At 45.0% G+C, this 16,481-nt stretch overlaps 2 protein-coding genes across 2 annotated transcripts; both read right to left on the reverse strand.

Annotated features, from left to right (window-relative positions):
• Window positions 1-982: 982 nt before the first annotated feature.
• Window positions 983-3,667, reverse strand: LOC112843829 (uncharacterized). The gene is made up of 2 exons (XM_025902937.1): window positions 1,873-3,667; window positions 983-1,634 (listed from the first exon to the last, which is right to left on the reverse strand). Exons 1-2 carry the CDS (start codon window positions 2,246-2,248, stop codon window positions 1,207-1,209), a joined length of 804 nt encoding a protein of 267 aa, XP_025758722.1. The 5' UTR covers window positions 2,249-3,667; the 3' UTR covers window positions 983-1,206.
• A 138-nt stretch (window positions 3,668-3,805) lies between these two features.
• Window positions 3,806-15,055, reverse strand: LOC109200008 (uncharacterized). Its single transcript, XM_019355384.2, has 2 exons — window positions 11,505-15,055; window positions 3,806-11,266 (listed from the first exon to the last, which is right to left on the reverse strand). The coding sequence occupies exon 2, from the start codon at window positions 9,538-9,540 to the stop codon at window positions 4,582-4,584; it is 4,959 nt and encodes a 1,652-aa protein (XP_019210929.1). The 5' UTR covers window positions 9,541-11,266; window positions 11,505-15,055; the 3' UTR covers window positions 3,806-4,581.
• Window positions 15,056-16,481: the final 1,426 nt, after the last annotated feature.

Genomic DNA, 16,481 nt, shown 5'->3' on the forward strand with positions numbered 1-16,481 from the left:
GTGGTAGCTGGGATAGGCTCCAGCCCCCCGTGTCCATGACAGGGATAATTGGAAGAGGATGGAATGAAAACTTAGGAGACCCTTTGAAATATAAATATCACATATCCTGTGTCCCAAACTGTGACTGGATCACTGAAAGCTGATTGAAGTCAGTTTTCACAGACAGCTGGTCCAGTCAGGGCACCATGAATAATCAGGCTGGCAGTGAATCAGCTCTACAGAAGCTCTTACATTAAAGTCTGTGTTGAGGACACATGCTGGTCATGTTTACAACAGTCTTAAGTGGTCAGATTTAGAGGCTGAAAGTGAGTTTCTTGTAGTTTCAGTTCTCAGCAGCTCAGAGAAAAGATGTGACTGAAACCAGAACCTGTCAAGAGCCTCTGAAAGGATCTTCATCAGGAAACGAGGAGGAAGCTTCAGTCTGTTCAGGCAGTCTGCTACTGACTAAGAAATTGATTTTTTAAAGGCATTGACTTAAATACAACTTTCATTGTACATCTCTTAACTTTTCTGCTCCTCTACATGTACAGAACATGTTAACTGCTTCATGTTAACTTTAAATCTCTGAAATAAGCAGGAATGTTTGAGTGTAACTCACACTGACCCACCATTTTGACATTTGCAATTTAAAACAGTCTGATGGAGTTACAGCAGCAGGGTCTGTTAATTATTGTCACATGACCTCCAGCTTGAATTTATTCTTATTTGCTTCTTGGACTCTAATTGGATGTTACTCAGCACCAAATGCAGAACTTCAAATGGGATCATGAATCACTGTGTGTTACTGACATAAATTGGTTCACCGGGGGCCTATTTTACTGACCAGGATGCAGCACGCTGTCTGTTGCTGTGTGCATTTCAGTTTTATTAACACTGAAACCAGAAGGAGGTGGTCATGGCAAACATAGTATTTCTTGAGACAGTGAAGTTGTTGATTTGTATTTATTTTTTCCCCTAATTGTAAGAATACACGAAACAAGTATTTAAGGTTAATTGTTGGTGGTTTTATTAGAGAAACATGAGACAGCTCTGAGACATTTCAAACATCCTTCATCAGGAGGTTGGTATTAACAGTGTGTCGTTTGTTGTCTTAGTGCTGTGAATCATAAAAAAAACCCATCACCGCCAAAAACAGGAAAAGAAAGAAATGAGTGAAGAGCAGAACAGAATCCATTTCCTCTTTAGACTGCTGTCAGACATTATCTACTACACTCTGATGTCCCTCTCTGGAAGCAGTCCTGCTGTTTGCTGAGGCCGAGGATGACGAAGTAGTTCATCCTCAACTGTCAAAGTGACATCGGGGATCCTTGTGGAGTGTTGGTGACAGCTGTCTGTTTTTAGGTCATTTCTGTCTCTTTGTTTGTCAGTGGGAGATTCAGAAGTCAGCTGTAGAAAGCTCTCAGAAATTTCAGGCTGGAGTTCCGTGGGAGGATTATGTGAATCCTGACTCTGTCGTTGTTTATGTTTTCTGTAGATCAAAAAACCAACAACAGCAGCAACAAGAAGCACAGCAGAAACTGGCAGACCAACTCTCAGTCCAACAGATCCATCCTCTGTGTCTCCATCCTCCTTCCCTCCAGCCTCCTTCCCTCCTGCCTCCTTCCCTCCATCGTCTGTGTGTCCTCCAGGCTGACCTGCAGGTGAGAAACAGGTGTGAGGTGTCAGCTGTCAGGTAGGTGATGAGTGAAGAACAGAACAGAATCCATTTGCTCTTCAAACTGCTGTCAGACATTATCTACTGCACTCTGATCACATCACTCAGACCAGCTGCTTTCTACAAAGTCTCATCAACAACATCTTTAGAAACAAACATCAACAAGCAGGAAGCAGCTTCACCTCTGATCACACACACACTCAACTCTACTCACTCACCTGGAGGATCAACACTGAGGCTGATGATGCTGATGGATTTCCACAAGCGTGTTTCTTCCACGAAGACACGACACTCGTACGTTCCAGTGTCATTAGTCGTCACATCCTTCAGAATCAAAGACACGTCTCCATCCTTCATCTGCCTGTCTTGCAGATCCACCCGGTTCTTAAAAGATGGATGCTGCTTGCGTGGCTCAAAGTGCCTGTCCCGGTATAAAAGCACATATTGTTCTCCCAGGTCAGCTCTGCTCCAGTTCACAGCTATGAGGTTGTAGTTTGGAATTCGACATGGAAGAGTGATGCTCTTCTGTCCTGCCTTAGCTGTGATGACGGCAACGCTGAAGCGAATGAGAGTCAAGAGGAGGAGGAGCCTCATTGTTCCTTTCAAACAGATGAAGTAGAGTGATGATCATGTCTGCGGAACTCAGAGCTTTAATGAAAATACCTCTATCGCATTCATCTGCGGGCCCATGCTCCAACGTAGTCGTCTGCGGGCCCATGCTCCAACGTTGCTGATCGACTCACCCTCGCCGTGGCTGATCATCTCGCCGTGGTGGACGCCGCCCTCGCCCCGGCGGGCAACTTGGTCGCCGTGGCGAACACTGCGTTCGCCGTGGCTGATCAACTCGCTGTGGGGGAATAACACCGCGGTCACCATAGTCGTCTGCGTGCCCATACTCTAACTTGCTGATCGACTCGCCGTGCCTGTGCTGAATGAACCCCCTCCCTCGCCGTGGCTGATCAACTCGCTGTGGCGGACACCACCGCGGTCGCGATGGCGGTGACCGCCGCGGTCGCGATGGCAGACACCGCCGCGGATCATCTCACGGTGGTGGACGCCGCCCTCGCCGTGGCGAACACCGCGTTCACCGTGGCTGATCAACTCGCTGTGGGGGATTAACCCCGCCGTCCCCGCGGCGGACACCGCCGTCGCCTTAGTCGTCTGCGTGCCCATACTCTTAACTTGCTGATCGACTCGCCGTGCCTGTGCTGGATCAACCCCCTCCCTCGCCGTGGCAGATCAACTCGCTGTGGCTGACACTGCCGCGGTCGCGATGGCTGACACCGCCGCGGATCATCTCACGGTGGTGGACGCCGCCTTCGCCGTGGCGGACAACGTCTTCGCCGTGGCGAGCACCGCGTTCACCGTGGCTGATCAACTCGCTGTGGGGGATTAACCCCGCGGTAACCGTAGTCGTCTGCGTGCCCATACTCTTAACTTGCTGATCGACTGCCTGTGCTGGATCAACCCCCTCCCTCGTCGTGGGGGATCATCTGGCCGTGGTAGATTAACATCAACTCCGAGGTCGACTCTTTCACGGACAGACTGCGGAAAGCTTTTGGTTCAGTCTCAGCTGCTCTTTTCATATATTCTCCTTATTTTTTTAAGTCGCTTAAATACACTTATTTAACTTTTTTTTTTTCATTTTTCTTACTTTTCTTGTTTTTTTCTTTTTACTTTTTTTCTTAAACCGTTCATTTTGAAACTGATTTTCATTTTAGTTTCCTTTTTGAAAGATATCACACGGTTTTCACGCTGAGTTTGCTCGTCTTGCCATTAATTATAATTATTTTAGGAATGATTTTCAACATTGTTTTAGACACACTGGGCTGTTTGTGGGCTCATACCACGAACATAAACAGGGGTTTGTAGTTTTTTTCTTCTCGTTTCACTCATTTTGTAGTTCTTTTTTCCCCCTTTTTCGTTCACAGATTTCTTGCATTTATTTTTGTTTCCCTAAAAACGGTTCAAATGGTTTTCACACTGAGTGTGCTCGTTTGTCACACTTATACATTTATTTATGAATGATTTTTAACATTATTTTCTTCTCGTTTTACTCATTTGCAGTTTTTTTTAAGCTTTTGTCCAAAGGTTTCTTCCTTTGATTCTGTTTACCTTCCTCATTCATTTACGCTTCGTGTTCATGGACAGTTTTTTTTTTTTTTTAAGTTTAAAGAATGACAAACTTCACAGTTTAGGCGTCTGTACTTTATTGTATAAAGTGTCATACATACTACTACTACAACAAAAACAACAACAATAATAATAATAACAATAATAATGATGATTACAGCTGCGATACAATTATCCTGTGATTGCTTCACAGAAAGTGTTAATAACTTATGTATAAGCCGTGAGACCAGTTTTCCCGTGCTTCACTCGCGTACGTCAGTTTGAAGAGGAAAAAGAACTCCACGGGACTCCGATGTGAAAAGATGTAACAAAAAATTTATTCCACAGTTTGCATCTTACAGGAGTGGTCAGGTTTTACTTATCCTCAACAAATAACCTACTACGGTAGGAAAACCGTGTGGCTCTGTTCTACCCTGCTGCCGTGTATAGCTTATACCGTGTTAACTCTTTTTCTCTCTCCCCCCTCCCGCACCGCATGCGCTAATTTGCATACATCGGTGATGCCCAGATTTTACTGTAAACACGAGTCTTTAAGGCACATGTATTCATGATACTACGTAACCAAACCAACACAGCAATAAAATAATTTTAGTTCCACCATAAACATGCATTTACTTCCTAAATTATTAATTACACAAACAAGCTTAACAACAGCGAAATATAAATACTAAACATATGAACTATCTTAACTTGGCTCCCACATACCGGCCCCTAATTGTGACTCTACTACACAATTACCAAATTAAACTTGTGGAGCCAAAGTACACAAACTTCAGTCTCTGCAGTTGATTACGTCAGTCCGATTCCTGCAGAAGGCAAATCTTCGTAATGGGCCTGTCCAGTACACTCGTTTTGGTTTTGATCCTAACCTGCCGCACCATTCCTGCCTTGTCCGAGATGGTATGGATTACTTTCCGTGTAATCCAAGAGTTGCGCGGGGCTGTATCGTCAACAATAAGCACAATGTCTCCAACCAAAAAGTTGCGAGATGGACGGGTCCACCTTTGCCTCTCTTGAAGTTGCGGCAAATATTCCCTTGCCCATCGTTTCCAGAATATTTCCGACATGTATTGCACTTGCTTCCATCTTCTTCTTGCGTAGAGATCTTGCCTGTCGAACAGTCCGGGAGGAAGAGATGGTTTGTTCCTGAGAAGCAACAGGTGATTGGGAGTGAGTACTTCCAGATCATTTGGATCGCTGGATGCTTTGGTTATTGGCCGACTATTAATAATGGCCTCTGCCTCACACAGAAGTGTATGCAGGCTCTCTTCATCCAGTGTCTGCAGCCTCAAGGTAACGTTAAGGATTTTCTTCACTGACTTGATTGTACTAGCACACACCAGGTTACCCTTTACCTCTGGGTCATCTATAGTCAGGCCTTCAACTGGGTGCACCTCTTCTGGCCACTCTTCCATGGGTTTGGTGAGAAAGTCCGGCCCCTGTAACCATGTGTGGGACTGCATGAAGCTCTCTGCTTGGAGCCCCCTTGACGCAAAGTCGGCAGGATTCAGTGAGGTGCTGATATACCTCCATTGCTCTGGACTGGAGCATTTCAAGATTGCATCCACACGGTTAGCAACAAAGGTACGGAATCTACTTGTTTGATTGCTGATATACTTGAGTACCGTGGTACTATCTGACCAAAATACAGATGGTTGGAGTGGAAGCTGCAATTCAGATGCCAGAACCCTGTCCATGCGTGCTGCCATTGTTGCTGCAGTAAGTTCCATGCGGGGAACTGTAATGGGCTTAAGTGGGGCCACTCTTGCCTTTCCCAACATGAATGCGCAGTAGACTTCGTTACGGCTGTTCCTCTGTAGCAAGTAGCTTACTGTACCGTAGCCCTCTTCACTGGCATCAGCAAAGTGTTGCAGCTGATTGTATACTGACTCTCCAAAGCCCACAGGTTTAAAGCATCTTGGAACGCTTATGTTCTCTAGCTGGTGGAGCTGGGTCTTCCACTTGAGCCACCTGTGAGCTAGGTCCGCAGGTATGATGACATCCCAGCCAACCTTTCTCCTGCAAAGCTCTTGCAGAATCTTCTTCGCTTGAAGCGTGACCGGTGACAAGATACCCAGTGGGTCGTAGACAGAACTCACAATGGACAAGAGGTTCCTCCGAGTGGGTGCCCTGTCCGGCATTACAATCTTGAACCTGAAGCTGTCAGATTGAATACACCACTGGACTCCCAGCGCTCTCTCAATGGGAAGTGTGTCCTGATCCAGATCGAAATCTTTAACCTCTGATGCCCTTTCTTCTTCTGGAATAGCAGACAGAACTGCTCTGCTATTGCTTATCCATTTTGTGAGTCTGAATCCACCCCTCTGACATACAGCTCTAAGAGTGTGGTATAACTGTATGGCTTCCTCTTCTGAGCTCACAGCCTTCAAACAGTCGTCCACATAGAAGTTGTGCAGCACTGTGTCGACCGCTTGGCTGTTGGCTGGATCTCGGTTGTCTTCAGCACATTTGCGCAGAGCAAAGCTGGCGCAGCTTGGTGACGAAGTTGCACCGAAAATGTGAACCACCATCTTGTACTCCACCATTTTCTGAGTAATGTCACCAGATGTCCACCACAGGAACCGAAGAAGGTCAGAATCTTCATCAGGCACCTTTACTTGGTGGAACATTGCTTCCACATCTGCCATGATGGCCACTTCTTCTTGTCTGAATCGGATAATTACCCCAAGAAGGGTACTGGTCAGATTTGGTCCTTGTAACAGTTGATCATTTAAGGTGGTGCCTTTATACGATGCTCCACAGTCAAAGACCACTCGAAGCTTGTGTTTCTTGGGATGGTAAACTCCGTGGTGCGGTAGGTACCAAACCTTTCCATCGTCACGACCAAGGTCCTTTTCCGGCACTTTCACTGCGTAACCTTTGGTTATGATGTTACTCATGAAAGCCGAGTATTCTGTGTGGAATGGAGTATTCCTCTCCAACTTCCGCTTTAGGTGTAAGGCACGTTGCTCAGCCACTTTGCGGTTGTTGGGCATCTTAATGCGCTTGTTCCGCAACGGCAGAGCGATGCTGTAATGTCCGTCCACAATAGTAGCTGACTCTGTCGCTATCTCCAGAAACTGCAAATCCTCTCTTGACATTTCTTGCTTCTCGTTTCTTTCACACTCAGGGAAGTCACTTTTAAACTGCTGGTCCCAGAGTTCGTCCAATTTGCTAACTGATATACGGTTTGCTGCAACCTGAATCAGTCCGCATGCTGCCCTTTGAGAACTGCTTCCTTGGAGGGGTTCACTGATGGTCCAACCGAGCCTTGTCTTCACAGCATATGGACCACCATTCTTGCTGGCTATAACTTGCCACGGTTCGACAGCTTTAGGCGCATTAGCCCCGATTAGCAGTCCAATCTTTGCTTCAATCCTAGGTATAGACACCTGCTGAAGGTAGGTCCACCTGTTCACGTAGTCTTGAGAAGGAGCATTGTCGGCAGAAGCAGGAATGTCACTGTGACTGTACATTTCTGGCAACTCAAAGAAGTCGTCACTGTCTAAGCTGCTTATTTCCAACCCAGACACAATGTGGCTACTGACGACCTTTTCTTCTCCCATTGTTTTCAGCAAAATGTTTGTCTTCCTGCCAGTCAAGTTAAGCTCATGCATTAACTCTTCAGTACAAAAGCAGGCAGTACTGCCAGGGTCCAGAAAAGCATAAGTGTGTGTCACCTTTTGTCCTCTTTTAGGTTTCACTTGGACTGGAACTATTGCCAAGATGTGCTCTGTTTTCTCTGCATCGTGAGCAGGTGCTTCCATTTCAACAAATCCATTCACGATTGACTCTGTTTGGTCTTCTCTTTCTAATGATTCCACTTCAGGAGCTGCCCTTTTGCTTGTAGCACTGGGCTTAGTCTTCATGTGTAACACTGTGGGGTGCAGTTGTGCACAAACCTGACAACTTGCCTTTTCTTTGCACGAACTACTCATGTGTCCCTGCTTAAGACAGCTGAAGCATAGTCCTTTAGTTCGCATGAAATCAATCTTTTCCTTATGAAGTGACTTCCTCATCCTCTTGCACTGCTCCATGGTGTGCTCTTCACCACGACAGAAGAGACAGGGTTTGGAAAATGCACACACCTGATTTCCGCTGACCTTGTTCCTTTCTTTAGAGGGTACGTCCTGTGTAGTGGTGATAGTTGCAGCTGTGGTGAATCCTTTTCTGATTCCACTTCTCCTTTGCAGCCTCTCATCCACTTGCCCTCTAACTTGGACCTTTAAGGTGCTGTCCTTTATATCGCCGAACAATGGATGCAAAACTTCTTTGGCCTGCTTATTGACAAACTCCGCCAGATCTGCAAACTTGACTCTGCGTTTTTCCTTGTCTAGGACCCCACAAGCAAATGTTCTCCACCTTTCTCTCAGCTTGTACGGAAGCTTGGAAACGATAGCACGCATGTTGGCCGTGTTATCCAACTCCTCCATGTACTCCACATCCATCATTGCATTATGACATCCAGTAAGGTAGAGCCCGAAAGCATGCAGAGCCTCTCCATCATCTGACTTGATGGTTGGCCAGTTAAGAGCCTTGTGAATGTATGCCACTGATATCTTGTAGGCATTACCAAAGTGCTCTTCCAACAGTCTCTTAGCCGTATGATATCCATGTGTGGGTTCCATATGAAGACAACTGCGTATCAATTCTCGTGGTTGCCCACTTGTGTACTGTTTCATGTAGTACAATCGATCCTTGTCGCTCTCTGTTCTATCCTCCACACCATGTTCAAATGCTCGCATGAACAGCCGATACTCCAATGGGTCCCCTTTAAACACAGAAATGTTCTGCGGGGGCAACGTAGCTAACTTCTGCTGCTTAGTTAGCACTTCGACCACATCCTGTAAAGCACTTGGTGTCTGTGGTAGCTGGGAGGTAACAGTGTGTGTTTGCTGTGCATTTTGGAGAATGTTCTTCTTCTGTGCTTGTCTTTCTCGCGTGGGGGAAGGACTATTTGACTTCTGTGAAGTAAATAAATTTCCAACTCTATGCGATGCCACGTAGGAGTTCATTCCATCCCGAGTGGATACGCGACTGGATGCCTTGGATGCACGACTTTCATATTCCGATAAGATCTTGATCTTTGCCTCATTTGCTGCAAGAGCTGTTTGTATTTCTAACTCCTCCTTTTCAGCTTGGAGCTTAGCCTCCCTTTCCTCCAGCAAGCGTTTCTGTCTTAAAGATGATGCCTTAATCAATAGAGTAGCTCGCTCCACCTCTGCCTTCATGCATGTGGACGACACCGATGACGATGCACAGGAGCCACGTTCTGAAAATGCCTTATCACTGCGTTTTGAGACAGATGCATTAGATATGCTGTCAGATGGATCCACATCTTCATTGCATTTTTCAGCCTCCACAGCGCGCATGGCCATCTTGTCAATCCAAGCCGAAGCTGTCTCAGCAAAAGCCTTGAAGGAATCAGCCTTAGGTTCAAACCATTTTTCCTGGTCTTTAGTTAAATCCTCCTCTGGCATTTGCTGGAGTACCTCTTTAACATTTGTGTTCAAATCACAAAACTCTCCAAAACGCTCATTAAAATCCTTCATTAACTGTGTTGCTTCTGCTAGGCTGGCATCACCTTCATTTTCCATCAGCTGGCGCACTTGTTTCACTGTGCCTGTTAATTTGGCTAACTTGGCCTTCCGTAAATTAACAACACGTTGCAGCCTTTCCTCCATAGCTTTAGGTGTGATTTTCACCGCCCTAGGTTCCATTTCTGCTACAGTGTCTTCTTCTTCTTCGTTCATGGTATTAAGTTCCCGAATAGCAACGACAAAATCCTTATTTTATCATCCAAAAATCATGCAGGTTAGCTACCACACAGCTCACCGCTCTAGCTTCCACAATGACTCAGCACTTTTTTCCTCGTGAATTAGCTCCACTTACTCACGTTTCTCGTCGCTGCAGCAGCTTGGGTTTTTTCCTTCTTAGTCGCTTGAATTAATCCACAACGAGCAGGTTTTCCTACAAAATGTATAAGCCGTGAGACCAGTTTTCCCGTGCTTCACTCGCGTACGTCAGTTTGAAGAGGAAAAAGAACTCCACGGGACTCCGATGTGAAAAGATGTAACAAAAAATTTATTCCACAGTTTGCATCTTACAGGAGTGGTCAGGTTTTACTTATCCTCAACAAATAACCTACTACGGTAGGAAAACCGTGTGGCTCTGTTCTACCCTGCTGCCGTGTATAGCTTATACCGTGTTAACTCTTTTTCTCTCTCCCCCCTCCCGCACCGCATGCGCTAATTTGCATACATCGGTGATGCCCAGATTTTACTGTAAACACGAGTCTTTAAGGCACATGTATTCATGATACTACGTAACCAAACCAACACAGCAATAAAATAATTTTAGTTCCACCATAAACATGCATTTACTTCCTAAATTATTAATTACACAAACAAGCTTAACAACAGCGAAATATAAATACTAAACATATGAACTATCTTAACTTGGCTCCCACAACTTATTTGACTACAAATACAGCAGTTTACAGTTTGTAGGAAGTGCCCGATAGCTCAAGTTGAAGAGAATAAAGTCCAAGAAGAGGAATGAAGTTTTCGTCATTTTTTTGTCAGTTTTAGTGTAATTAAAATCACATTGAGCTGTATGTGGGCTCACATCTGCTTCTGGATAGATCTTCCTGTATTTGTGTTTTCTAGACATTAATTTCATTTTCTATGTTGTGTGTTTGTGATACAATTTCCCCTTTTTGTGGCTAAATATATCAGTAGAATAAATCCAAAGAAAATGACACTTTCTGAGGTGGAATAACTGTATATTGTGATTTAATGTTCATTTTCTGAGATTGTACAAATGGCAGTGATAGTAATATAGCCCAGTTATTCTCTGTGACATTTTTAATTTTAAAACACAAAAGCTGTTTTTGACTAACTAAAATAAATACTCTTTTGTCATCGATACAATGTTTAGTTTATCTTCAGCTGAAATTGCCATTCAAAGTGCAGAGGAGCATTATTTTGGAGCCTATCCCAGTTGTCAGGCCAGGGCAGAGCTAACATATACAGACAATCATCCGCACTCATATTCACTGAAACCTTTTTATTCCATCGATATAATAGTTTTAATTTATTATTTTCTTTGGTTGTTTTTCTTGAAGTTCAGTTATAAAAGTATTAATATATAAAAAAGATTTAGCTGTAACCCTACTTCTGTGGTTTAAGCTTTCTGTAGATCAAAACACCAACTCCAAAAGGTCAAACACCACCTCCACCAAGTCCCGAAGCAACACTATCCCTCTATCCACCACCTCCAGCAACTCCATCACTTTAGCCACCACCATCAACAACTCGCTCCCTCTAGCCACCAGCGCCAACAACTCCCTAAACAACTGTCTCCCTCTAGCCACCAGTACCAGCAACTTCATCACGTTAGCTGCCACTGTCAACAACTTCCGAAGCAGCTTCCCTCCATCCTCCTTCCCTCCATCCTCTGTGTCTCCTCCTGTCTGACCTGCAGGTGAGAAACAGGTGTGAGGTGTCAGCTGTCAGGTAGGTGATGAGTGAAGAACAGAACAGAATCCATTTGCTCTTCAAACTGCTGTCAGACATTATCTACTGCACTCTGATCACATCACTCAGACCAGCTGCTTTCTACAAAGTCTCATCAACAACATCTTTAGAAACAAACATCAACAAGCAGGAAGCAGCTTCACCTCTGATCACACACACACTCAACTCTACTCACTCACCTGGAGGATCAACACTGAGGCTGATGATGCTGATGGATTTCCACAAGCGTGTTTCTTCCACGAAGACACGACACTCGTACGTTCCAGTGTCATTAGTCGTCACATCCTTCAGAATCAAAGACACGTCTCCATCCTTCATCTGTCTGTCTTGCAGATCCACCCGGTTCTTAAAAGATGGATGCTGCTTGCGTGGCTCAAAGTGCCCGTCCCGGTATAAAAGCACATATTGTTCTCCCAGGTCAGCTCTGCTCCAGTTCACAGCTACGAGGTTGTAGTTTGGAATTCGACATGGAAGAGTGACGCTCTTCTGTCCTGCCTTAGCTGTGATGACGGCAACGCTGAAGCGAATGAGAGTCAAGAGGAGGAGGAGCCTCATTGTTCCTTTCAAACAGATGAAGTAGAGTGATGATCATGTCTGCGGAACTCAGAGCTTTAATGAAAATACCTCTATCGCATTCATCTGCGGGCCCATGCTCCAACGTTGCTGATCGACTCACCCTCGCCGTGGCTGATCATCTCGCCGTGGTGGACGCCGCCCTCGCCCCGGCGGGCAACTTGGTCGCCGTGGCGAACACTGCGTTCGCCGTGGCTGATCAACTCGCTGTGGGGGAATAACACCGCGGTCACCATAGTCGTCTGCGTGCCCATACTCTAACTTGCTGATCGACTCGCCGTGCCTGTGCTGAATGAACCCCCTCCCTCGCCGTGGCTGATCAACTCGCTGTGGCGGACACCACCGCGGTCGCGATGGCGGTGACCGCCGCGGTCGCGATGGCAGACACCGCCGCTGTCGCGGTCGCTGTGGCGGACTCCGCCGCGGATCATCTCACGGTGGTGGACGCCGCCCTCGCCGTGGCGAACACCGCGTTCACCGTGGCTGATCAACTCGCTGTGGGGGATTAACCCCGCCGTCCCCGCGGCGGACACCGCCGTCGCCTTAGTCGTCTGCGGGCCCATACTCTTAACTTGCTGATCGACTCGCCGTGCCTGTGCTGGATCAACCCCCTCCCTCGCCGTGGCAGATCAACTCGCTGTGGCTGACACTGCCGCGGTCGCGATGGCTGACACCGCCGCGGTCGCGATGGCGACACCGCCGCGGTGGCCGTCGCGGATCATCTCACGGTGGTGGACGCCGCCTTCGCCGTGGCGGACAACGTCTTCGCCGTGGCGAGCACCGCGTTCACCGTGGCTGATCAACTCGCTGTGGGGGATTAACCCCGCGGTAACCGTAGTCGTCTGCGTGCCCATACTCTTAACTTGCTGATCGACTGCCTGTGCTGGATCAACCCCCTCCCTCGTCGTGGGGGATCATCTGGCCGTGGTAGATTAACATCAACTCCGAGGTCGACTCTTTCACGGACAGACTGCGGAAAGCTTTTGGTTCAGTCTCAGCTGCTCTTTTCATATATTCTCCTTATTTTTTTAAGTCGCTTAAATACACTTATTTAACTTTTTTTTTTTCATTTTTCTTACTTTTCTTGTTTTTTTCTTTTTACTTTTTTTCTTAAACCGTTCATTTTGAAACTGATTTTCATTTTAGTTTCCTTTTTGAAAGATATCACACGGTTTTCACGCTGAGTTTGCTCGTCTTGCCATTAATTATAATTATTTTAGGAATGATTTTCAACATTGTTTTAGACACACTGGGCTGTTTGTGGGCTCATACCACGAACATAAACAGGGGTTTGTAGTTTTTTTCTTCTCGTTTCACTCATTTTGTAGTTCTTTTTTCCACTTTTTCGTTCACAGATTTCTTGCATTTATTTTTGTTTCCCTAAAAACGGTTCAAATGGTTTTCACACTGAGTGTGCTCGTTTGTCACACTTATACATTTATTTATGAATGATTTTTAACATTATTTTCTTCTCGTTTTACTCATTTGCAGTTTTTTTTTAAGCTTTTGTCCAAAGGTTTCTTCCTTTGATTCTGTTTACCTTCCTCATTCATTTACGCTTCGTGTTCATGGACAGTTTTTTTTTTTTTTTTTAAGTTTAAAGAATGACAAACTTCACAGTTTAGGCGTCTGTACTTTATTGTATAAAGTGTCATACATACTACTACTACAACAAAAACAACAACAATAATAATAATAACAATAATAATGATGATTACAGCTGCGATACAATTATCCTGTGATTGCTTCACAGAAAGTGTTAATAACTTATTTGACTACAAATACAGCAGTTTACAGTTTGTAGGAAGTGCCCGATAGCTCAAGTTGAAGAGAATAAAGTCCAAGAAGAGGAATGAAGTTTTCGTCATTTTTTTGTCAGTTTTAGTGTAATTAAAATCACATTGAGCTGTATGTGGGCTCACATCTGCTTCTGGATACAGATCTTCCTGTATTTGTGTTTTCTAGACATTAATTTCATTTTCTATGTTGTGTGTTTGTGATACAATTTCCCCTTTTTGTGGCTAAATATATCAGTAGAATAAATCCAAAGAAAATGACACTTTCTGAGGTGGAATAACTGTATATTGTGATTTAATGTTCATTTTCTGAGATTGTACAAATGGCAGTGATAGTAATATAGCCCAGTTATTCTCTGTGACATTTTTAATTTTAAAACACAAAAGCTGTTTTTGACTAACTAAAATAAATACTCTTTTGTCATCGATACAATGTTTAGTTTATCTTCAGCTGAAATTGCCATTCAAAGTGCAGAGGAGCATTATTTTGGAGCCTATCCCAGTTGTCAGGCCAGGGCAGAGCTAACATATACAGACAATCATCCGCACTCATATTCACTGAAACCTTTTTATTCCATCGATATAATAGTTTTAATTTATTATTTTCTTTGGTTGTTTTTCTTGAAGTTCAGTTATAAAAGTATTAATATATAAAAAAGATTTAGCTGTAACAACCTTGAGCTACACCTTATCAGTTGACATCTCATGTGGCATTTTTCTTATGTTTTCCTCTTTAACAACTGTCATTTATCTTCTAGAAAACAAAGTGAATTATGATAAATAACATGACTAATTATTCAGACAGAATGAAACCTGCACCTCAGCTCCTGAAAAATTCCAGCTTTGAATTTGAAATGTGGAAGCAAAGTTTCTGCTCTCATGTTGGCTCTGTTTTGTGTCTTGCAGAAACAGATCAGAAGTTTCTGGCACCACTTCAGGTCCTTTCTTGGAGACGAGCATAAGATGGTCATAACAATAACGTTCTTTGCTTCAGGATTCTGTGTGTTGATTTCACCCACCGCCTATTTATTAATAAGTCATTTTAATAATATTGTTGAAAACAACTCCAACTTTAAGAAAGAGGTAAGTTTAGTTTTATAGAAGAGAGAGATTCTCTCTGTCAGGTGAATATCTACAAATATACAAACACATTAAATCTGCGTCTGTAGATGACAGTCAGCAATGCAGCCCCATTTAAAAACATTAAGAAAAAATTAAAGTGTGAATCAGCAACTGCTGCTGTGTGAACTTTTAATGTGACTCTTTCCTTACTTGTGTAAAATATCTGAATGATCAGTCATTACTGCTTTTCTTGAAACCTCAACACAGAAAAAGAATAAAAGCCACATGATGTGAAATCCATCACTTTCTTGCTCTACGTCTCTTTTTTGTGTCTTTCTTTAGTACAGGGTTCATGATTGCTTTATTTTCTGTTAATGTGAGAACAGGGTGTGTATTACTGGAAAAGGTGATGAAAAGTGCTTAACCAATGAAAAACTGACACGCAAACACACTTATTTGTAAAATGGTTTCTGGATGCATCAGTTTCCATGAAGCGCCTGAACAGGAACTTACATTCACCTGTTTGAAAGTGGAATAAGGTCCAAGAAAAGGGCACTTTTTAAAAATAGAAGGTTCATGTTCCTGTCTGATGCCAAAATAAGCAGACAAAAAATACATATATCGATCACCTGGATCACCTGTTGAGAAAGAAAAAAGAAAACAAGCAGAAGAAAACGAGAGTAATAGAATAAACAACATCACGATGATATATGGGAATATAACAGTAAATACTAAATATTAAACATTACTGTGCAGCACGTAAGATCGACAGCGCACAGTGTGCTTTGAGGTAGGAGCCAAAAAGGGTGTAGTTTGTGTGTGTGAGCACCCGTGTGTACACCTGTGAGCATGGACCTGCTTGTTTTTTTTGTTTTTTTTAAAAGGTTCCTTCATGTAATGATCTGCTAGAGGGTGTGGGGGGCCACTGCCCCGTCCTCCAGACATCCAGAGGCCCCCAGAACACAAGAGACCAAGGAAGACCAGCAGAGGGGCAGCCGCGCCACTATCCCAGAAAGAGTTGAGGAGAGCCCCAGATGAGGGGTCACTCAGCAGCCGCGGAGCAGAAGCCGGGGGGTTGCAGTGACCTGCCCGTGAGCTCCGCCGGCAGCCAGCTGTGCCTGAGTGACCGAGCCCGAGGCCGAGGGCACCCAACCTCCGAAGTGGCCCGAGCCAGCCCCAGGGTCCAGGCCCCGATAAGCAGCCACCAAAGACTGAACCGGTGTGTAACTGGACGCCCATCCCCGGACACAAAGAACCACCAACGCACCGATGTCTGAGGGCGTCTGCCACCGGGGAAGTGGTGGGGAGAGAGAGGCCTCCAAACCTTGGAGGGCCTGAGATGTCCCCAGAGAGGTGGGGTCTGATACCCAACCTGACATATAGACACAGACATACAGGCACACACAGATACAAACATCCATTCCCACCCTCATGCTCTCATAAGCAATTACTCCACACTCAACCAACGTTCATCCACGCTTCAGCTTCTGCCTCGTCTGGTCCAGCCTCCGCCTCGCCTGGTGCTGCGGGGGCCACGCAGCCTCAACATCGTCGGTCATCTGCTAGGCTCCTTGTTGGGCATCGCCGCCACTGCCTTCCACCCGGCCGGCCTCCGGACCTGCCCCGCTGCCGCTACCTTTCCCATGGTCGGCCTCCGGAACTGAACTGTTTTGTTTTGTTCCTTGTGTTGTTGACCTCCGGGTCGACCCTCTGAACTTTTCATGG

This window comes from Oreochromis niloticus, linkage group LG3, assembly GCF_001858045.2.
Source record: "Oreochromis niloticus isolate F11D_XX linkage group LG3, O_niloticus_UMD_NMBU, whole genome shotgun sequence".
NCBI classification, from domain to species: domain Eukaryota; kingdom Metazoa; phylum Chordata; class Actinopteri; order Cichliformes; family Cichlidae; genus Oreochromis; species Oreochromis niloticus.

Excerpts from the sequence above, each read along its gene's own strand:
- LOC112843829 (XM_025902937.1), bottom strand. The coding sequence starts at position 2,248 with ATGAGGCTCCTCCTCCTCTTGACTCTCATTCGCTTCAGCGTTGCCGTC. Across the intron at positions 1,635-1,872 it reads CCTCAGTGTTGATCCTCCAG|GTCAGCCTGGAGGACACACA; the intron begins GTGAGTGAGTAG and ends TCTCACCTGCAG.
- LOC109200008 (XM_019355384.2), bottom strand. The coding sequence starts at position 9,540 with ATGAACGAAGAAGAAGAAGACACTGTAGCAGAAATGGAACCTAGGGCG.